General features: G+C 43.4%; 1 protein-coding gene and 1 long non-coding RNA gene across 4 annotated transcripts in view; both read left to right on the top strand.

The window, feature by feature from the left end:
- LOC124197371 (zinc finger protein basonuclin-2-like) overlaps window positions 1-13984 on the top strand; it is a 39756-nt gene extending 25772 nt beyond the window's left edge. For all 3 annotated transcript variants that reach the window (XM_046592812.1, XM_046592811.1, XM_046592810.1), the window contains 2 exons: window positions 5226-5473; window positions 8374-13984. In XM_046592812.1, coding sequence (XP_046448768.1) covers window positions 5243-5473; window positions 8374-11988 — 3846 coding nt within the window. In that variant the 5' untranslated portion in view covers window positions 5226-5242 and the 3' untranslated portion in view covers window positions 11989-13984. The remainder of the gene's footprint in view (window positions 1-5225; window positions 5474-8373) is intronic.
- Window positions 13985-15771: 1787 nt separating this feature from the next.
- On the top strand, window positions 15772-24080 carry LOC124197370. The gene is made up of 5 exons (XR_006876114.1): window positions 15772-16047; window positions 16110-16274; window positions 16336-16431; window positions 16631-16847; window positions 23091-24080. It is a non-coding gene; the product is annotated as an uncharacterized LOC124197370 (long non-coding RNA).

Genomic DNA, 24080 nt, shown 5'->3' with positions numbered 1-24080 from the left:
GGGGAAACTTGTTCACACCGCGACAAATTGAACCTTTTTTTTCTTGAGTCCTCAAAGAGCCCGAAATGGGACCCTAGCGATAATCATCTTTTTTGGGGAGAGAGACGAGTGTGTCGGGTCCCCCCTCTATACTCGGACACTGTAAACCCGCGCCAGATATCATCTTAAGTGGATGTCATTTCAGGGATAGTTTGAGGTGTGTATAGAGAGATGGTGGGGGGGAGTCCATCTCGAAAGAGGAGAAGGCCAATAAAAAAAGAAGAAAATGTCTATACGTGTGTAAAAGTAGCCAACTGGTTCCCATACCGCAATCAGGTGCAATGATCGACGAAAAAATGTTATTTAACGTCAATCGGCCATCCAGCGCAAGCACCCGTGTCTCTCTCTTTTTCTAAAAATGCACTTTGTGAAGAATGTTAAACGTACCATCGACTTCAACAACCAAAATCGGGGGGAGAAATATAAAAAAGTTTTTTGAAAAATATAAAAATGATAATTATATGCAGATGGCGGCGCACGCGCGCTCTCTCTCTCCGGTCAACAGAGTCAACCCCCTTCCGTAAAAATGTATTTTTCTCGCTTGCTATATCCTTATATATTATTTTTCCACCTGAAAATAACTAACGGGGGTCGGGCGGGGGGGTATAGAAGACAAAAAGATGAACGATGATCGGTGAACCTTTTTTCCTTCTTCTACCCTTTCTGGAACCTTTATTTTTTCTTTCGTCTGGAAATTAAAATATAGAAAAAAGGACCCCAAAAAATAATAATATATACATAATAAAAATATGTTTCCCTTTTTTCTTTTAAAAGGAAAGAAAAAGAAAAATCAAAAAAAGGGGGGAGACTGAAGGAATTCAAACAATAGACCAATGAAAAAAGACAAAAGCCATATAGACAATAAATTAACTTTTCTTCTTCTTCTTCCAACCCGCTTTACTATATATATATATTGAGGGGCTGGCGTAGGAGAGAGGAGGGAAGGACCTTCGCCCATTTATTTATTGTTATTTTTTCTTCTTTACTTCCAAAAGGAAAATGATGGTCCAAACGAAAAAGGGTCGTCCTCGACGTATTTTTTCCTTTTTTTTTTCTACGAGATAGTTTGTCGTAAATTGTGTGTCCGGGACCTTCATTATCATTTTTGTTTTTTCCTTGTCTCTAAAACAAAAAAACTTGTCTATATTCTTTTTTAAAAAAAATAAAACGAACGATTAGTATATATATATATAGTTAACATTTTTTGGTGGGGGGACTTTTTAAAAAAAGAAAAAGATATCTAAGCGACCGAACGCGACAGATATGTATACAAGTGACACACACACAGTCTCTCAAGTTAAATATAAATTAGCCTACACGCAAGTGTGTGTCTATATGGCTACCCTATTCTTTTGTCTTTTTTTTTGTTAAATATATAACGACAGGTACTATGTGCTGTAGAAAGGGCAGCAGGTAGAATCACGATTTCTTGTGAAGGCACAGACATATATTTTCGTGTTTATTGGACAGGCACGAAGAAAAGTCGCGATATAACTTTGGGGCTTTTGGTTTTTTGGTTTGGCATCGACTTTTTTGGGTTGTTGTTGGCAAGATGGCGGCGCCTCAAAACTTTTTTTTAAGTCGCGCACCCGATCACGTGAATAACAGATTTCACGGCTGCTGCTGCTGCTGGTGCGGTACTATAATACACAGGACGAAAAAAAAAGAAATAATCGATTTTCTTGTGTGTCTGGAAAGTTTAAGAAACTTTGTTTTTTAGTTTTTTGGGTTTTTTAAATTACACCGCGCGCAAAAGAGTTACAATAATTCACTTCTAGGCCCTTTTAAAAAAAAAAACATTAAAGAAAAAAAAGCTCATCTGAATGTCCGTTTCGTTTTAAATTATATTCCCCCACAGCAAAGGAGAGGGGGGTGAAAGTATCAACTGCAAAGTCGTTTGTCAACAGTTTTTTCTAAGGAAAAAAAAAGGGCCCTGCACCGTTGGAGGTGCTGCTGCTGTGTCGCCCTGGTTTTTATAAATTTTTTAGTTTTTGTGTCTTGAGAGTCGCCCGGCGATGGATGGGGAGGGATCGACCGCGGTCATTAAAAGGATAGAAGAGAGTTGCGGCCTTTTGTGTCGTGTCGGTCTCCTTCTTTTAAAGAAGAAGAAGAAGAAGAACAAGGTGAAAATGCAATGAAAAAGGGCGCGACCTCTGGCGGTCTTTTCAAAAAAATAAGTTCCCCCTTTTTTCTCTCTCGAAATATTAGACAACACACAAGAAGAAGAAGAGTCTTCCCGACCGCCGCCGCAAGTTTGTCTGACACCACCGCACCCCCACACACCGAAAGATCAACTCCTTAACTTGATATAGAAATCCCTCCCATTTATTTTTTTTCGTTAAGGAAAACAAGAAAGAAAAGTGTTTTTTCCTTTTTTTCTCTTTGCTAGGCTCTGGCTGATGTCTAATTGTGGGAATCTATCGGCGAAAGAGCTGTTGTTGTTGCCGCGTGATATTTAATTTCCCCGGGTAGTACAACAACACGCAATGAACATTCACATCGTCTCTTTGGAAAGAAAAAAAAAACAACATTCGAACTGTAGGAGGATGTGATCGAGGTGGAACATTTTGAAGATTTGGGTTGAGCATCTATTTCATTATTATGAGAGCGGACACACACACACATGTGTGTGTGTCTATTATTTAATGCACAACAGAACAGAGCTAGCCCAAGCAAATGGAGGAATAATTGGGGCCAGGTGGCCCATCAGGTGTCCATCAAAACGACTCCGGGTGATCCGTCATATTCTTGAATATTTATTTCTTCTTGTTTTTCATATTTTTCGGGGTCATCATGCGCGAAACATTCCACATGTTGTTGCTCTCCTAATATTATCAATGATGATCATTACAGAGTGCATCAACGGACACCACCGCAACAACAACAAGTTTTCCCCCCCTCTCATTCGAAATTTTTAAAGGGACGGCCCATTTTTTCTCACCTGTGAAAGATAAGATGGGGAGAAAAAAAAATCGATCTCGCACTTGTTTAACTATTGTTATAGTAGCAGCTATATCCTATATATGCAAATGAGTGGTTGACCAGGGTCGGCAATTATGATAGACTCTAAAAAAATCAGCGGATATCATCATATTTCCTTATATTCTTTGTTAAAAAACTACCTGTGTGGTATTAGTCACTTTTTAAATATCGATCAAGACGAAATGTGTAATAACCAACAATGAGAGCTCGGATTCATTAGCATATATTTCCTGATGATATCACTGTCTACATGGCCTATACAGTATAGGCCTTCAGGGTAATAGAGAAAAACTATTTCATCCTGAATGTATTCACTGATATTATCGACACATTTTAAAACGCAATCATCTATTATATAGACCCATGGGAAATGCATATTGTTCATACCTCATTTCACCTGGAACACACACATTTTCCAGAGTCGTTTTGGGCAGCAGCGCAGGAAAAAACTAATTAAAAATAAAAGTTCCTGGAGAAAGACTCTTTTCTTGTGTTGGGAGCTATATAGAGGGGGGTGATGAATAGCTTTTGATATATAACGTGTGTGTGTGTATAAAGAAGCCCAAAAGCCAAGCCCATGGAATAGAAGAAGAGGGTCGGCGCGGCTATGTCCAGGACTCCAGCAGCGCTGCATCACAGACTCTCTTTTGGCTTTTCTTATATTTTTTGAGATTAGAAAAAGAGACACAGCGGCTCACCGAGAGTCAGACACAAGAAAACACAAAAGGTTTTTGGAATGATGACGACACCCAGGTAGATGGAGAAACACGGTGACTGACGACAACAACAACAACAACAACAAGAATTACAGACAAAAGGGTCGGCAGCCTGAAATGTAATACATCCACACACACAACACATGTCTGGAAGCGATGACACTGGTTTAAGAAGAAGAAGACTTTTGATTCTTTTTTGGTATTTTTTTTTTATATAAGGGCCGTTTTTCCGTCCCGTCTGCTGTGAGTTATCCATCACCGGGCGGACGACGGTTGCGCTGCGCAATCGGACAGGTGGAAAATTGGAACCTGTCACAAGAGTTTCAACCACCAAACATGGGAGTACTACGATGAGAAAATATATATAAAAAAAAGACCCTGAATCAAATCAAATCAAATGAATAACAAATGTTGGAGCTTTTCCAATTGTCAACTCTGCGGCGCGATGATTGGACTTTGTGGCGCTCCTTTAAACACCTCTGGCCATTCTCTTGTGCATAGGAGATAGAACGACAATTTACAGTCGCTGTGTGTGTTTCATTCCAAGGCAATCATCTTTTTGACCGAGAGACTATTCTATTCCTCGGGCGCATTGCATCACACCGAAAGGTGATTGTCTCTTCTTAGTTTTAATGGGCCTCCTTCTCCTGTAGTCATTTTGGACATTACAACGAGATTATATTAAAGTTACAGTGCAGGGGGGGGGGTCCCTCTCTGATGTAAAACCTTTTCTTTTCTTTCTTTTTCTGATTCGTTAAATTTTGTTCGAAAACGGACGACCCCGCGCGCCACAAGTCGACACACTTTGGGTGGTCAACTCTATTGTGTTTTCCAGTAGGGGGGGGGGAGGCATATTTATTATTATGTGAAGGTAAAAAGGTGACCGCTTCTATTATTTTGTATTTTTCAATTTTTGACCTTTTTTCCATGTGATTCGGTCAAAATTCGAAGTCGACGACGTGTTCGATCGGGCGCGAAAATTTGAAAATCATTTTTCCGAATGACCGCAAAGGAGGATGTATCCACAGCCAAGTGAAATCACATGGTTGATGTACTAACACGAGTAAAGTAGGTCTACATACAAGGGACACCCACTCGTACACCTTCTTTTCGTTATTTAAAAAAGAAAAGACCATCTTTGGCCGCCATCGCACAGAGAACCCCTCACTGTGGAAATCTCATTCCCAAAACGAACCTCCACCTATATGTACGTGTACATTTCTGACTTTTTGGGGAATTTTTTTATTTTTATTTTGAAACGAGTCCTTGACACGCAATCTTGTTGCATTTGAAGTTCCCCCCTCTTATTCGTCAGAGGTTTTTAGAAAAATATTTGAAGGATAGTCATCTGACAAAAATAACTCGGTAACACTTCCTTAAATGGCCTTATATATTATTTCTGCTGGCCAGCATCACAACTTGTGTGTCTGAGAAAAAGTCACAAAAAATTGATTTGTAATTTTAATTGTATTTGAATTTGTTTTGCAGCTCTGGACAAATTGGGAATGAGATCGGGCCATGTGAGTTCGAACGGTACGGGCCCGGTGGAGCCGGCCCTGCCCAACACGGTGTTCGACGTGGCCAGTCTGGCCCTGTACGGCTGCCAGGCTCTGCCCATCCGCCTCAAGATCCTGCTCGACCGGCTCTTTTCCGTCTTGCCGCCCGAGGACGTCGTTCAAGTCCTCACCGGTTTCGGATGGTCGCTCGAAGATTACGCCAGAGGTTACATCCTACAAGTAAGTTTTATTTTATCTTTTCTTCTTCTTTCTCTTCTCCAGACCCCTGGACAATTATGGTAACACACATTCAAAAAAATAGTAGAGAAGAAGAAGAAGAAGAGACTTGCGTGTTGTGTCTGATGGAAATAACAACCGCTTATTATCAAATTGGAGAGAAGAAGAAGAAGGGGGGGACTTGAAGGACACACAACACACACACAAGACCCCAAAGACTCATTTCCACCTAATCAAGCTATCCTGGAAAAATAGAAAAAAAAGAAGAGAATTCTCCTGGATATTTTTTGTTTTGTTTTCCAACCCTTCCAGGTTGACTCTTGAATAATAATAAGGGGATAGAAAAGAATCGGAATAATAATATAACGTGAGGGGGAGAAGAGCTAGAAGACCATTTGTGCATAAGAAGTTGAGTTAAATGATGTTTTTTTTCGTTGAACCGCATGGAAAAATAAAGGCCAGCGCACACAGCAGTTGCATCCATTTCCATATCTCTGCTGTGCTGTGTGTGCTGAGCTGCTGTCGTTTCAATAACTTTTCGGGCCAGCTCTTCTTATGTGTGTGTATAGCAGAGCTGGACCGTTTATCTTTTCTCTCTCTCTCGGCGAGAGTTAACAGTCCGGTGGGGTTTTTTGTGTGTGTTAGTTATTCGTTTTAATGACTCCCTCATTTGAAGAGTTAAAACCGTCGTCGTCTCGTATGAAATAACGTTCACAAACAAAAAACCAGAAAATAAATAAATATTTCTTTTATTTTTTTAAAATATGGCCCGGCTGATCTGATTTTCATTTAAATCATTTTCCAAGCTCTACTTAACTTGTTAGAAATTTCCGTTTTTCTTTTTCCCACATTTAGAAATTTTTAGATTTTTTTTATTTATTTCGGCTGGACCCAATCAGTCGTGACAAACGACAAGAGTTTTTATACATGTAATAGCCGGGCGGTCCACTCCCCTATAGGTTTTTGTGAGAGTGGGGGGGATTATATTGCCGACATTGTCCATCCATCCATTGCTGCTTGAAGCTCGAGCTGAAGCCCCAAAAAAGAAACATTGTTACATCTCTCCATTAATGATGGTCAAAAGTCATTTGCCCATGTAGAAAAACTCTACCCAACCAAAAGGAGCTATAGGGGTGAAAGGAGCAACGATCAGGATCGCGAGTTGATTTGCATTCGATCATTAAGACCCACCACCCCCACCACCACCACGGCACTCTTACGTGATTTATGATGGCATTGGCTCTCTAGTCCTCTAGTATAGTCTAGTATAAGTCCGTCGCTATTACATCCAACGAGATATCTAACCCCATAAATACTTGCCACTTTTGTGTCTGTGTGTGTCTGTGTGTGTTTCGGCTGTGTGTGTATGGGGGAGGAGATTTTTCACAAACAAACGACGACGACGACGACGCTCTCTACTCCCCCGACTATTAGTAACATTCTAAATGTAGACTGTCTCTTCCTTTTCTAAGAAAAAAGGTGGAAAATCTATTCGGCACAAACAGACAAACTTTGTATTTTTGTCTACAACTTTTATCTTTTTCTTTTGATTTTCCGGTTGTTGTTGTTGTAAAATTCTTTCGCGGCGGCACCCGGCACGCGGACAAGTGACACTGACCAGATCACCCCCCCGTTTTGTATCCAGCAGCTTTTGGTATAGTCTGGCGATCCTGCGTTCTGTCTCTTTTTTCCAACTTGTCCATTGGCGTGAAACAAACCGCGCGCTACGTTATCTCCTTCAAAAGCCCAAAAAGATATTCTTTTTATTTTGGAAAAAGGATTGAACAACATATCGATATATAGGCCTACTAGACGTCTAGTGCTGGACTGCTCTCACACGAAAGTCTTTGAGAAAAAGGATCTGCGGAGGATCCCGACGGAGATAAGTGAGGCTAAGACAAAATGAAAAAAGAATAAAAAGGCCAAACGGGTTGATGTATGAGCGTGTGGGCGCCGGGGCTGTCCGTCTGTGTCTTTTTTTCCTAGACTCTCTTGTGTGCCGCCCATCAGTTTTGTTGTGGACGGGCAAAACCATAGCAGGGCCGCCGAGCGCGGCGGCCAATGTAACACACAAAAAGAAAAAAAGAGAGAAGAGGGGGGAAAGTCAATCCTGTTTGGAGCTTTCAAGCTGTCGTCCAAAACTAATTGGAGTTGCGCATACACAACTGCAACCCACAAGACGGACATGACTCTCCCCCCTCCTTCAGCTTTTTTGTGTAAATTTGTATTTCGATTCTTTTGTCTTGTCTGTGCGTCTAACGTCTATCTCCTTGGAGTGTCAAATATTCAAACGAGTCCGTGTTGGTGATGGGCGTGATCGGGAATAAAATTTGATTTGATTCAATATCTTTTATTTTTTGAAGGGGGGAAAACAAGTTGGGAGTGTGTGGAATATAATATTTCGACTGTTGCGTCGACAAAAATCGGGAGGGAGTGTCCGCCATTTCCGGACTATCGGCCCCGCACAAAGGGACGACATGCACAGGAAAACCCCAACAGAAGAAAATTTTTTATTTTTTTGGGTGATGTGAAAAGAATAAAAAGCCGACGCCGCTCATTTTCTGTCACGGGAGAGAAAATGGTTGATGAGTCGTCGTCGTCGTCGGGTGGGAAAAGAAGACGTCGCGGTGCTGCCGGTGGTGGCGTGACGTCATTAGTCGGTTCAACCAACCGGCCTCGCGTCATAATGACAGACGTTCAGTGCTGTGCGGTCGCTCCAGCTCTCCGTCTCATTGGTTTTGACACACACACACACCCTGGACAGCTCTCTCTCTCTCTTAGCGCCCAGGTGTCCTGGACTGTGTGTGTGTGTCTCTTACTGGTTGTTTTTCAATTTTATTTGTGAGCCGACGGAATTTTTATTTCTGATAATTTTATGAACTTTCATTTTTATTTTTGTCCAGGATGTCCAGGGAAGGCCGGTTGAAGTGTGGAGCATTTGCGGGCGGGACGAGGAGCCGTTGGTTCTGCAACAATTCCTGCGGTTCGGCGAGACCCGCGTCATAGCGGCCAGGATCCTCCAACAACACGAAAATGAAACGAAAAATTCCGCCGCAGCCGCTGCCGCCACGGCCGCCGCCAGTTCGGCCTCTTCCGGCTCGGACCAGCAACAACAACAGCAACAGCCCAGGGGCAAGAACAACCACCACCACAAGGAAAGCGAGAGAGAACAACAACAGCAACAACAGCAGCAACAACAACAGTCGAAACTCAATTCGGATATCAAAGAGTTTTTGAAGAAAGCGCAACAGAACCCTCAGGCGGCTCTGGCCGGCATGCTGGGCCATTCCGGCCTTCCGGGCTTCGTCAACCCGCTCAACTCGTTGCCGTTCCCATTCATTCCGGGACTGACCGGCCCTCCCGGTCCGTTGAATCACCTGCCACGCTTGCCGCCCATGATGTCACTCCCACCGCCGCCGGCGCCGCCACCTCTTCCGGCCCAGCACCCGTCGACGCTGCCCCGCCTGCCGACGGCCGCCGTCCAGCCGCAACAACACAGTCCGCCCGTTTCGTCGTCGATCTCCACCAACAACAGCAGCAACAACACGGCCAGCAACAACAACAACAACAACAGCATCCAGGCCGTTTCCTCCTCGGTGGCCCAGAGCCCGTTGGGCCGGCTCCAGGGAATGCAGCCCTTTGATTTCCGGTCGGTTGTCCAGCAGACCAGCAGCAGCGGTAAAGAGCGCTGCAGCCGCAGTCCGGAATCCAACCGGATCCGCTCCACTCCGCCTCCGCTCTCCTCTTCCGGCAGTTTGAATTTGAAGAGCCTCCAGTCCGGCAGCGGGTCGACGGCCCAGCAGCATTCGGCCATTTCGCCGCTGTGTTTGACCAACAAGCCGGGCGATCCATTCCTCCACCATCCGTCCAGCGACCGGAATTCCATCCATCAACAGCAGCGCCACCGCTCCCGCTCGGCTTCCAGTTCCAGCAGCGAGCTGGACTGGGACGAGGACGACATGATGGACGACAGTGACATGTACGATTCCGGAACTAATCCGGCCAATGCGCTCAATCTGACCCGCAAAAGCGGAGCCGCCGGCGGAGTCGGTAGCCACCACCACAGGAGCCGGCCGGAAATTTCCGATTCACTCAGCGAAGCCGAACGGTCCATGATGCGCCGGCCGGGCAAATCCGGCGGCTCCCAGGGCGGTGGAGGATCCCAGGGTGGCAGTGGCGGCCAGGGCCAGGGCGGATCATCGATGAAGCGCAGCTGGAATCCGCTGGGCCCACTGGGCACTCAGCTGATCAATCCGGCGACGGGCAAGAAGCGTGTCCAGTGCAACGTCTGCCTCAAGACCTTCTGCGACAAGGGGGCCCTCAAGATCCACTTCTCGGCCGTCCATTTGCGCGAGATGCACAAGTGCACGGTCGACGGATGCAACATGATGTTCAGCTCCAGGCGATCGCGCAACCGCCACTCCGCCAATCCCAACCCGAAATTGCACAGCCCACACCTGCGCCGGAAGATCTCGCCGCACGACGGACGGACGTCGCAGCCGCATCCGGCCCTGGGCTCGCTCATCTCTCACGTCCAGCACGGCGGAGGTGGACATCCGGCTGGTGGAGGATTCCCAGGGTTGGGACACTTGCCACCGCTGCCGCTTCCGCACCATCCGTCCGGATTGGTGGGAGCCGACGGGTTCGGCAAGGGCGGACACCTGGGCGGTGAGCACCGGGAACGTTCCGTTTCGTCCATGTCGTCGTCGGGAGGAGGTGGACACGGAGGCGGAATGGGCCAGGATGGCGACATCAAGGGACGGAATTATTACGCGGCTTCTTCCGACGACCTGGACGACGACCTGGACGATCTGAGCAGCCTGGACGAAGGTGAAGATGGTGGAAACCGGATGCATCCGCATCACGGCGGAGCCCACGATTTGCTGGCCAGGCCGGTCGGCGTCCCAGCTCAAGATCAGGGCCGCCATCACAACAACGTGTCGCCCAAACAACAGCAACAACAGTCTCAACAACAGTCGGGTCAATCCGGCGGAGCCGTGCGGAAGCGCAAGAGCCAAAATCCGACGCGCTTGTTCCAGCAGCAGCAGCAAGTGGCCGACAGTTATTTGTCGGACAACGACGGGCGGTCGGATATGTCGGACCAGTCGGCTGGCGGCGGATCCTCTTCCGGCCGGAAGAACAACAACAACAGCAAGAGCAAACGGATCAAGACGGAGGGCAATCACTCGCCCGGATTGTACCGGAGCGATGCCGAAGACGAGGAGGCCGGCGGATGCGACGATCTGACGGCGGATGAGGATCCGCTGGATTCAAAAAACGAGTTGCCCAGTGCTGAGACGAGAACAACAACAACAGCCGCAACAACAACAGCAACAACAACGCCCCAGCAGCACTCACGGGCTCATCATCATCGGGGGGACCGCCGGAATTCATTTTCTGGGGCAACAACAACAACAACCGGAACAGCCGTCAAAACTGAACCGGATGGAACTCGGCACTCGACTCCGTCGACTCCGCTGAGCGGGACGGAATTGCGGGAAATGGCCGGCCTAATTGACGCCGATTCGATCCGGCCCTACCCGCTGGACCTGGACGACGACGAGGATGACGAGGACCTGGTGGACAGTCTGACCGGATCGCCACGCTCCGATTGCGACTCATCCAGCGCCGGAGGAGTTCCACTGGACAAGGACAATCCGCGCCGCTGTTCGGCCTGCGGCAAAGTCTTCCAGAACCATTTCGGCGTCAAGACCCACTACCAGAACGTCCACCTGAAGCTGATGCACCGCTGTACGGTCGACGGATGCACGGCGGCCTTTCCGTCCAAGCGCAGCCGCGATCGCCACGCCCAGAATTCCAACCTCCACCGGAAATTGTTGTCGACCGAATCGTCAACGGGCAACGGAGGAGGAGGATTCCAGGTCGGTGGATGCTCTCCGCTGGCCTCGCCGGCGGCTTCGCCAACCTTGGTGATGACGCCCACCACACCCACGACGCCTACGGCCAAAATGGCCCCGCCGGCCAGCCAGCCGGGCGGCCTGGATGGTTCCGGCGGAGCGGCCGATTTCTCGCTGCATCAGTTCTCGTCGCTGCGCGACGAGTTCCTCAGCCGGATCTACGCCAATGCGGAAGCCCACGGGATGATGCACGGACTGGCCCCGTTCCTGGGGCCGGCCCATCACCACCTGGCCGGCCTGGGTGGTCACCACAACAGCTCGTCCGGCCACCACAACCACCACCACCACCTCGGCAACAATCAAAATAATTTCCTGTCCGGCCTGCAGCAGTCGGCGGCGGCGGCGGCTTTCCTCTCGGCGGCGGCGGCGGCCAGCGCGGCGGCCAACGCCAACGGCGCCAGCAACGGCCACCTGAACGGCGTCGGACTGGGCGCACTGGGCGGCCACCACAACAACAATCAAGTCACAATCAACGGCAAAGGCTCGTCGGCCAGGGATCGGGCCAGTTCGGCTTCGTCACCAGCCGGCCATCCGCCGACTTCCACCTCGCCGTCGCCTCCATCCGCCGCCTCATCCATGGCCCTGCGAACGTCCGTCTGACCCAATTTTTATTCATAAAATTTAAAATTAAATTAACCGAATAATTGAATCATCACACAAACCAAATTCAAATTGGGCGCGGAATGGAAATGAAATTTCGATTTGATACGATTTCCCACACCCTCGGGCCCAGTTTGATTTGAATTTTTTCGATTTTAAATTCGTAGTTTTTGTACATAGAAGCAAAATTCCCAATTTGTAATAACAATTTAAGATTCCAGTTGATTCATTTTTTCGGGAAGTAAAATAACATAAAGTGGGCGGGCGTTAAATTTAATTCTTTTCATCCGAAATTATCAATTCAAATCGAATTGTTTTTGGTTTGATTTTGAATCAGAGAGAAAATCATTTTCAAAGGGATCTCTTGGTGGAAATTTTGACAAAAGACAAAATTGGGAAATATATAAAATTCAAAAAATGATCAACAGGATCCTCCCCCCCCCCCCCCCCAAACAAACTATATAGGCGTGTGTGTATTTGATATCTTTTTATTCATTCGAAATCCCCCCCACCCCACCCCTCCAATTTTTTAAAAAATTCGCCGATGTGTAATTTATTAGCTATAATCGTCTCGTTTTGTTGTTGCGGATTATTTGTACAGCCAAAAGAAGAAACAAAACAAACAAACAACAACAACAACAAATTCAAAAAAAAAACAACAAAAATCCAATTTAAAAAAATATAATTAATTAATTAAGTGTCCCCCCTCCATCTCACGAAAAATGTTCATCGTCATTTTCATTTTCAATCCCCATTTTTTCAAAAATTTTGTCTTTTGTAAAATTCGAAAAAAAAACATAAGGGGGAAGGTTAAACCCACTAAAAAATCCAAAACGGGATCTGATTGCTGAGAGATAAGAAAACCGCGGAGTTATGTAATCCGTCTTCTTTTTTTCGCACGATATACTTTGCATAAAACTATTAAATCCCCCCCTCCTTGACCTATTACGATTAAATCCTGCGACGTGTTTGAATTTCGCGGGGAATTTTTTGTTTCAATGTTTTCTATATCCCTCCCCTGGCTGCTGTGTGTGTTGCATCTCGTATATAATAATTAATAATAAGCCTACCACACCTCAATTTTTTGGATAACGATGTCGATATAACATAAAAGTTTAGACCTTCTTTTTTTTAAAAAATGATTAGTTCGTATGTTCATTTTTCCTTGACTTTCATCATTTTTGGCTACTGTCCACACACGATTGGCCAAATTTAGAATTTTTCAAAAGTAGCGACAACACAGGAAGGACTAATTGATTTATACTCCCAGCATAATGTTGTTGTATGAGCGTGAATGATTATATAATACGCGTATTAAGATATAAAATTTCATTGACAAATCGAGGCCTATTACATAAGAGAAAAAACAACCCCCCACATTTTCTATCATTTCGGTGTGTATCGATTGTGTCATATAATGTCCAGTGCTGATGGTGGCGAAATTCCATTCATTGATTTCCGGATTCTGTTTTAATCCATCCTTTTTCTCACGTGTGTGTGTATCTCTTTTGATTCTAAATATTCTCGTCCTCATCTTAAATATTTGAAAATTTCACGCGCCAAAATGTTTTTTTCTATCTTCACGCACATTGATATGTTTTTACATGTACGAAAATTTTTCAAAATTTCCCGCCTAAAAAAATTTCAAAATGACAAAAAATTACCGACCCCCTGCCTACAAAAATTAAATTTAAAAAAATTAAATCTTTTCTTTTTTTTCATTATCGGCATTGTGATTGAATTTCGATTGATTGGCAAAGTATATAGGCCTAATCAGATCCCCACCCCCTCACCCCTATTCTATACACTGTGTACTACTCTCATATATGAAAAAGATGTGATGTGATTCTATGATTATGTGCTGTGTGCGTTTTTGATCGGCTGCTGCTGCTGTGTGTGTACGTGTGTGTGTGTATACATGGGTCCCGCGTGTGTGTGTGTGTCTGTCAATGTCCGTTGTTTAGCAATACAACAGAAAAAGATGTTCACCCCAAAACAAATTCGCATTTTACACATTTTCTATTTTTAATAGTTTAAGTAAAATGGGGAAATGATAGGAAAATGTCTATTATATAACCCTATATAGCGGTCTTTTATATACTTGAATGAAAAGACTATCGCATAGTAGGAACAAGTCCTTATAATGTTCCTTATATATCCAACTGCTTTTATACGATAGAAAAGTACATAGCGACTGCGACTTGTACAATATTATTTTGGATAGAAAACGCGACCGGGTGGATGTATAGGAGAGCATGCCGGAAGTCGGAAAAAGAGGAAGGGTAGTACAGCCCCGTCAGCACGGACACACGCAGTTCCGTTTGTGCGTTGTTGCTGCTTGCTGCTGTGCTTTTACTTGACGAAAGAATAGAACAAGAAGAAGAAGATAAATAGACAAAAGACGCCAAAGCGCATCACTATAGGACGAGTGGGGTGGGGATAGGAAATAGGAGGGTCGGTGGGGTGACCGGTTATACGCCTTGTCACGCTGTCATTAAACCCATTCACGGCTAATGAGCATCGAGCAGCACTCTCGACTTTTTGTAGATTCTCTCGGCTATTTTATATATAAAAGTGTTATTATATGTACACACACATGTCCAACAGTGGAAAAGCCATTAAGGTTTATATAGGCTTTTGTGTGCGTCCGTCCGTCCGTCTCTATAGCTCTGCTGTGTATGCCCTTTTATCCAAATGATAATGGAGCTTATAGTCCGACGAGAGAATTTCTAATAATAATCATCATCATCAACAGCTGATTTTTCAAAACTGTTTGTTTTTTGAATATTATTATATCTAATAATTGTGTGTGTGTAAAAATGTGTGTATAAACAGTCTATATACATTTCTCTCATTAAATGTTAAGAGACACAACACTCGGTTTGAATGCTCTTTCTGCGTGATTGGGGAGCAAGTGCCTAAAGGGATGTTGGGCCGACTAAAGATATGGGAACGAATAATCTTTTATGATATCTCTACGTCTATATAAAATGTATCCAGACCGAGCTGAGAGGAGCAGCAGCACAGGAAACGATCTCATCTCTCGTTAACTGTCAAAGTGTCGAGAACCTTTTGCTGCTCTAGAGCAAGAAAAGGATAGGGGGGAGGAGGAACGGGTCTATCCGGAAGCCACGGCCGCTTGACTTTCTCTACTCCATCCAGCAACAAACAGGCGAGAGCGAAAACTCTCGGGAAAAAAGTTTTTCGTCGTCGTCGTTCACCATTTTGGACTCTCTTTGCTATAGCTGGTCTCTCTATGCAGCCGCACCAAACTCTCTTGCGTCAAAAGTTAATGATCCGAGTGCCGCTGTGTGTGTGTACTATATAGCAGTAGAGTCTTTAGACACTTGAAAGGCAGCCAGGCACAAAAAAGGGGGGGGGATAGAGAATCTATAACAGCCCCAGCAAAAGGCCCTTCTTCTTCTTCTTGTTTGGGCGGTGCTGTGGAGGTCGCGGTCGCCTGAGTTGCTGAGACTGCTGCTCTTATCGCGATAAAAAGTATAACAGAAACAGCGCTCCATCTTTTTGCCTGTATAGCTATGAGAGATGCCAAGCCCATGGCACCGCGACTATCTATAGTATACATCTATAGACATGTATATAGACACACACCCACTCCATATAGTAGCTATATATGCACGTAATATCACTTTTAACGGAGCGAGCTGTATTTTATTCTCTCTTGGCTGGCGAGAAAGTCCTGCTGGATTGGGGGTGTGTGTTATTTAAAGGACCGGGTGTAAATTTAACTTCTTGGATCTTGTCTGTGCTCTGTGTTGGGTATTAGCTGCAGTCAAACTTGTTGAGACAATTTGACAATTGACCAATTGAACAATTTGACACGAAAATATAATTAACAATCGCTGCGAGGATTTAGTGTTTAGGGATACTATCGATTTCGATCTGCAGTAGATGGATAATTAGAATATTAGTGTCGTCTGCTTTCGATTGGTTTTCACACAGATTCGGAATAAAAGAGAGAATAATAAGAGACGAAAGTTCGTGCAAAATTACGGAGAAAAACGGAACGATTAAACTGTTGGCTGCACGAAAAAAAGGGTAACAAATTTAATAACACAATCTGATCGTCGTGTCAACTCTGTTCAATGCGTCTCTTTAAGGAATAGCTCAATATGCAACACACTCTTCTGTTTCTCACAATAAAACTATTAATAAAGACTACAAATGGAATGGTGATGGCCTGATGGGAGCTTAAATGGAAGAGTTGAAACCTGTTTTAAATTTGTGGAAAGCTAGTTGATCCTGGCAACAGCATTTAATATCATGTATGCCCCCTGTTGATGTGTGGCAGTTTGTTTGCACTACATAACCTTTTTCTTTGTGCAGATTTCAGGCCTGAGCCATCACATCAAAAAGATATGCCAGTTTTGCTTTTGCTGGCATTGACCTGTCATCACCATCAATCTCAGCATCATCGGTTGGGTAATGATTTTCGTTACAATTATTAACCTGTGGCCTGCTAGACATTTTAATTCAATGCAGGACTTGCACAAACACATAATTCTCATGTTTATTATCAATTAGGGTGTACCCACTGTCTTATTTTCAACTTTTCCTTGCTTGCCAGTATTGTTTCTGTAAATTTTTGTCGTAACTCATTGTAAAAAATTTTTATTTCTAGATCAACAGCATCCCGTTTGATTGGAGAAACTTCAGGTGTCTTTCGAGCGTTGAAGATCTCTTCTTCCCCTTTCTTTAAATGTCCCCGTGTACGCCCATGCGAGTGTGGGTGTATTCACGAGGACGCCCTTTACCCTATCCCGCCTGGTGTAATTCTCAACTTTTCTCCGGATGGATCACTTGCTGTGGATGTCTGGCTCTATTTCCCAGGCTTCAAGGTAGGACCAAATGCAATCTACATTCTTCCTTTTTGAAGTCGGTACCGGTACGTAGTATACAGAGTAAGATTATTCCTGAGCTATAGCGTTGGATGGCTGATGGAACTGTTTATTCTCTTGCCATTTTGGTCTACTCAGTTAGGGTTCATGAAATCACTTGATGAACAACTTCAGATCAAATTCTTTTTTTTTTACTCACAACTTTTTCTGTGGATAAACTTCAAATTCAATCGTGACATAGTAGTACGGAGAACGATTATATTCCTGGGCTACGTACTTGGTTGACTGAGCTAGGCGGGTTTTTGGTTTACCCAATAATTCATTTGTTGAACGACTTCAGATCAGGCTTGTTTTGTTTTGCACCTCACAATTTTGTCTAGTGGGTATTTTATAGTTTAACTTGACGGGACCTGTCGCCCCACCGGCACTTCCTCGTACCTTGATATGATTTTCTAAAGGCCATGTTACGTATATTTTTCTCACGGATTGCCTATACGAAGAATACAAGTGACAGGAGGTTAGATTTAAAGTTGATAGTGTAGGTGGTAATATGGCGATGCGGTTGATTATCGTTTAACACCTATACAGTCAGGTGTGTCGGCACGGAGGATTTGATATGCAATTTCAATGTTGTGTAACAACAATGGGGTTGCGCTGGGCTGTGTGTGTGTGAATTTCTCTCACAATATATGTAATCATAATAACCGGCCACCCTCTCTTTTTTTCTTTTTGGGTTTTTGTTTGACATTGTCACAGAGGACTGGGCTCTCTGCTGTGAGGCATTTATTTTAATTACACCGCGGCAAACGCAATAAATACGACACACACACACACTCAATATGGGGTCGAAACGAGAGAACTATAGAGAGAAAAAATACGACAGACACACATATAGACAATTCAACCAAAACATGTACTCGAATCGCTCCGTCAATTGAGCGTGTCTAAAAAGGGTAGAAGAGGGGATGCGCTGTTTGCACACCACACACACCGCGCCGGTTTTGATTACACAACAAACAAAATCTAATTCACCGTTTTTTGTTTGTATGAAAAACCCGGAAGTAAAAAAATTTTCCCCATCCGGCCTATAATAATAATCCAACACATAAATAATCGAAACAATTTTTTGAATCTTTTTTATTATTATTATTTTATTTTTAAATTTCGCGCTGGAATAAAATGGAATAATCAAATGGTATAGAATCGTGTGTGTGATACGTGCGCGACAGTTGCTCGCCGCGGTACCTCGGCCAATTTCCACAACTCCGCAGGGGGAATCTCTCAACGCTCGTCAATTTTCCTCTTCTTCTTTCTTACTATATTCCCCCCAACAAAAATGTTGGGTTCTTTTTCTTTTGTGTCAGACATCTCAGGAGCCACAGCAGCACAAGACAACACACACAGGTACGGTATAGACCACCTTCCCTCCCTGCCCCCTGTATATATATACATATATCGAAGGCGGTACTTTTTACACATAGAAAGGTACATCAGCGAGCAACAGCACCGACCCCGCAAGAGTCTATAAAAACTATGGAGGGGGGGGGGAATGAGTTTTTTTTCTTTCTTATGGGGGGGAAGTTTATTTTTTGTGTGTAGGGAAATTGTGTGTGGATGGAAGGGGGAGAGAGAAAGGGACAAAAGGTATAAGCCACAAATTAGCATATGATTTATCACCTGCCATCAGACACAAAAAAAAGAAAAGAGGATGGAAGCAGCAGAGAGAGAGAGACTCTGTGTGTTGGTGCAATCACAGGCACAAAGTGTCCATGTCCAAGCGCTGGAACAAAAAAGAAAAAGAGGGCCAGCATGTGTATAATACACAAAAGGATAACTCTGCTGCTGGCCTTTCACCCAGTTGTTCTCGTTTTTTTTTTTGGGACCGACGAAAAATATAAATATAAATTTCACGTGTCCACACACACCCAAAAAAGGTGGGAAATCATTTTTTGGTTTTTTTTTCATGGCCCTTCGTCAATCAAAAGATTATGCTCGCAACGGTAACTCTATAAGGAAAAAAACGAAAAATGATAATTGAATTTTTTTTAAGGGACATCGTATATAAATATAGTCACGAATTTCTGATCGATCTCACAGTCTCGGCACACATTTTCTCAAAATTAATTTATTCACGCAGCACAGACGGGGCTGTTGCTGCTGCTGCTGCTGTGATGTAATGTATTGCCATCCTGTTTTGGTATTGATCCACTTTTAGGTATGCAAATTGTTTTCGCGTTCCAATTCCATTTCCGATCGGACAACAGCATTCTTAGGCGATGATGATGATTATATATTTATATCGTTAGTACGTGCGCAGGCAAACTCAAAGGCGATCATTCATAGGAAAAAAACTCTCATCCAATCAATAAAAATCAAAAAGAATTTTTACAACTTTCTATTATCCGCACCATCGTTTTTCTTTTGTTTTTATCCATCGGTCTCCCGTGTGCAGTGACGTTTCAAATTCCTCGGCGTTCACCAATCGATCGACTGCCGATCACACGGATAGAATTTCGGGACTATGCAGAGGAGAGGCTCCTAGTCTTTTTAACTGGAGAAATTGGATGACGATACACATCAAGTAGTAGCCTATATAGCTTCCATTTAATTTTTGGAGTTTTTGAGTCGTTATTTCAAGTGATTATTATCAAAAGTGTAGGCGCAATTAATTGGGTTTACATGCGGTGCATTGTGTATAATATTCACGGCCGTGATGTAATAAAACTCTCGGCGGCTGTTTCCATTAAAAGCAACAGAAAAGTATCATGGCGTAATAGTACCTACATAACAAACAAGAGACGCATCAAAACCGCGACGATGATTGTTATATCGCCATATATGCTATATAGGCGCTCTATCAAAAAAATATAGGCGGTCGTGAAATCCTATACAGTCCCGTTTTGTTAGTGTCGAACGACGACACGCCATGAAATGCGATCCTTTTCCTAAAACAGTCGCCTTGTTTTTCTTTCTTTTTTAACTCCTATCTTTTTATTATCGAATTGGGGACAAAAATGTCAAGTGTTTTCATTTTTCTTTGGCTCTTGCTTTTCCCCCCTTCACCATTTTCAAGTATTTACTAGCTCTCCCATTGCATGTGTGTGGTGGTGTGTATACACTACACAGGACTACATAGAGCTATATTTGATGGCCAGGCCAGTTTGAGTTATGGAGGAGTCTATAACTCTTTGCCCTCTGGCGGATTCCGGTTACACGGACAAGTGTATAAATATCACACAGGGTACTCGAGAAATATTATTATTACAACACTATATTATATATAGACCGCGTCCAGACTTTGTCTATACACGCCAGCAGTGAATTGCGTAACATTTTTTTCGAAAACATCAAAATTCGAATTATTCGGGAATTTGGTATATAAAATGCGATCGTTTATCAAGGAATAATTTCAAAAGTAAATTGGCGCGGGAAATTTGAATTCCAAAAAAAAGTGAATGAATTATATTCCTGACATCCTAATTGGCGCAAATCCTTTTTCTTTTTTAGTGAAACAATTTAACAGAAAAATCAGAAAAAAACCCACAAGAAGAGGAAAAAGGTCTCCGGGGTCAAGGCAGCAGCACCAAAAAATAAAATAAAAAATGTTGTGTGTGTGTCACTGAGCACACAGCAAATGAGCTCTTCATTTTTCTCCCTCGCCAGAAAACTTCGGTCACATTTTTTTCCCTTGAAGCAGCTAAAGGGCCTATTATATATACATGTGTGATATTATTTATAGTCCAGCCTGGCATATGTGTGGTGTGTACTTTTGTGACCACACGACACGCAGGCGACGTATGACCTTTCAAAAAAAAAAAAAAATTTCGAATTTGGTTTTTTTTTAAACCCCAAAAGGGTCCGATTTCCCACTTTTTAAAAAAAACATTCCGCTGGGTGGAAATGCGTTATCTTTTGTACTCTGCAGAGTGCTTATAAGAAGAAAAAGAGAATATCGAAGGAAAAGCGCAATCATCCTCATCGCACTCTCCGATGTTGAAGAGGGGGGAAAAAGTTGAACTTTTTTTTTTTATTTTTCTGATAAATAAAAGGGAAGCCAAATCAGATGCTGCGACAAGATATATACAACTGGGCTGTAGCGCTAGCTGCTTTTTTTCGTTCTATATTTTTGTGTGTTGGAAAAAAAAAAGAAGAGGTCCACGACGGGCGGTGCGACGGCCAATAGCCGAGTCGCACCGTTCCTATTGGGGGCTATATAAGAAAAAGAGGAAGGAATAGATTCATCGGTATTTTTCCATCTTCCTTTTTTTTCTTATATATTTTCTTCTTTTTCGTCTTTTTACGATTTCTCTGTTGGGAGAAAGAAGAAGGAGGCGGCCATTTTGGGACAGCACACAGATCCCATCTCGCGATTGTATATATCAGTCACGTTCCTTCTTCTTCTTCTTCTTCTTCTTCTTCTTTTTTAGAAAGGAAAAAGAAGAGAAAACGACCGACGGGAATAGGAGGGGTTTGGTCTTCTTCTTCTTCTTTATATTCCTTTTTTTATTTTATTTTTTTTCTTCTTCTTCTTTCCCCTCTTATGTAGCTTGTTCATCTCCGTTTCTCATTCGCCAGCGACGCCACAACCGATAAACATCAACGACCATCTTAGAAATGGAGAAAACCTTTTGGCAGCCTATCCTATCCTATCTGTCGCTCTCTGTTCTATTCTTTTTTTATTTTCTTGATAGAAAAGGAATATATAGAAGATGTGCGTAGGCCTACGCGCACATCCGCAATGGCCTACTATAAGCGACAAAGAGAATTCCTGTGAAACAATCATGCAACGATAGATATTCTATCTCTCGGTCTAATAACACGGGACACACACATCTTTTTTTTGTGAATTGTTATTAAAGCTAGCTGGAAGGCATCGGTCAAAAAGTCCATCAACCTGCGATGAATATGTTTTACACAGCAGCAGCTGGGCAACATCAATGATGGCAGGCCATAGAGAGAAAAGAGAATCATCTGCAGCGCTAGAGAGATGATGATCTATGCCTTCAGGATGGAATTATCGGTACCGCATGTATAGATATACCGTATAGGTACCCGGCGTGTTGATGGCTATTAAAGCGCTAGCTTTTGGAATGATTATTTCTATGATATCTTTCCACAACATTATAATAAGGCACATCAGAGAAATGAGCTGCCTCCGGCACAGCACACAATATCCATGCTGAGACGAGAGTTGATGACTTTTGGCTGCTTAGCGGAGAAATATCGAATCGATCGGCCCGGATGAAAATTAGCCTTGTAAAAATATACAAACATAGAGATATTCATTATATAACAGGTAAATGCAAACGGCAGCAGCACCGAAAATGCAAATTTTCTTTTTCGGCGAGATTATTTTTGATTAGATATTAGATATCCGATATGATATTATAAAGTTATATGTGATGAGACGTCTTACAGTATAATTCGTATACGGCGCTAATCAAACCCAGCAGCTTATCAGCACATTTGCACTCAGCAGCAGCAAAGGTGTGTTTGGTATAATCAGCCTAAAAGCTATTTGAGATAACCTTATTAACACGTACTTTTACAATCTTCCATCACACATTATCCATTCTAGTATTTCTTTGTTTTCAAAAGATGGAATGAGAAATAACACCAGCGGTGAATTTAACGAGCATCGGTCAACTCTCAAACAGAATTCTATTACATTTCGGTGAGGCAAGAAAGAAAGAAAAACAATCAGAAAGGCATTACTATAGTCTACACACATTGGGTCGAAGAAAAACGAGAAAATCTAATTAGTCTGCTGCTGGAGAGAAAGAAAAAAAAAATTAGATATAATTGAAAGAACATTATATAAAGAATCGAGAAAAAGAAAGAAAAAAATCTCATCACCGACTCTCTCAGTTGAACTCTAATGGGACCATTCCTTAATTATTGTATAACCGGCAGCAGCTAGCAACACACACACACACGGCGAAAGAGAGAGAGAGAATATAATTAAGAATAAATGAAATCAATTCAACAGCGCGGGCATTTCCCAAAACAAACAAGAAATTTAAAAAAAAAAAAATAATCCAGAAAATCTGCTCTAGGCAAATGTCGAGCTGCTGATATTTAGCTCCTCTTTGGACCTCGGTCGGTGCTGAATTTATTTGAATAATACGCATATATTTTTCTGCCGTGTTTGCGGGGGGGTCGGTGTCTCTTTTGTGGAGTCCACCTCATCCCAAAAAAATAAAACAAAAAAACCTTAAAAAATCTTTTTCTTATATTTTGCAGCGCAGGGGCTGTGCTGACGAGCGGATGGCAAAACCCGGCGAGTGATGATGGATGATGAATCTCTTCTCTCAGTCTCACACACAGCGTCCTTCTTCTTCTTCTTCTTGGGCTATGCTCCTCCTCCTCCCAACGATGATAACGATATTTTATACATGCAGCAGCAGCAGCTATACAGGCCAACATAAACCAGCTTTTTTAATATTTTTCCTATATAGATGTGATCCGTGTGTGTTCAAAAAACAAGGCAACTGCAGCAGCAGCAGCTGATGATGAGGCGACTGTATAGAGTCGGGTCCAATCATCTACCAGGCCAAAGCAACAGCTATCGCTCCGGGGACAGAAAATGCCTAGCAAAGTGGTAGGGGGATAGCTCAGCAGCTCATCGATGATCATCATCTCTCTCTCTCTTGCTTGCTCTCGCTCGTGAACAATTTTTTGACTCATTGGAATGACAATACAGTTGTGTGGAGGGTTTTTGATTCGTGCTGGAGCCCTATGGGGGGGAAAAACGTAGAACAACAGCCAGTTGCGAGCAGAGAGAGGCGAAGTTTGAAACCTTTCGGGAGCCGACTTGATGGATGAGGGAAATTTATTCGTCAGAAAACGATGGCGATGATGATGATGATGATGATGACAGTTTGCCCAAGCGCAGCACATACACACACAGCGAGACCTTCCTTCTTTTTTTTTTCATAACTCTAGCGCGGTCCCATCTGTTTTTTTCTTTTGTTTTTTTTCCATTTGGCTCAGAGACAAACATTATATACGCTCACACAAGCTCTGGGTGGCGCGCAGAAATGATTTAACATTTTTTTTATTTTTATTTTTTTCAAAAACTGGTTTTTTGGCGCGGTTTGAAATTAAATTTTGGCCAGCGGGGAAAAGAACACGGAGACGGGGGCGTGACGTCATCTGGGCGATATCAAGTTGGACTGCGCTTATAGAAACTTTGTGTGAGCTTTGTGTGAAAAATATATGATCACGTCAAAA

The sequence above is a fragment of the Daphnia pulex genome, chromosome 7, assembly GCF_021134715.1.
Source record: "Daphnia pulex isolate KAP4 chromosome 7, ASM2113471v1".
In the NCBI taxonomy this organism is placed as follows: domain Eukaryota; kingdom Metazoa; phylum Arthropoda; class Branchiopoda; order Diplostraca; family Daphniidae; genus Daphnia; species Daphnia pulex.
The sequence above is the reverse complement of the archived record's forward strand: the minus strand, read 5'-3'. Positions and strand labels throughout refer to the sequence as shown.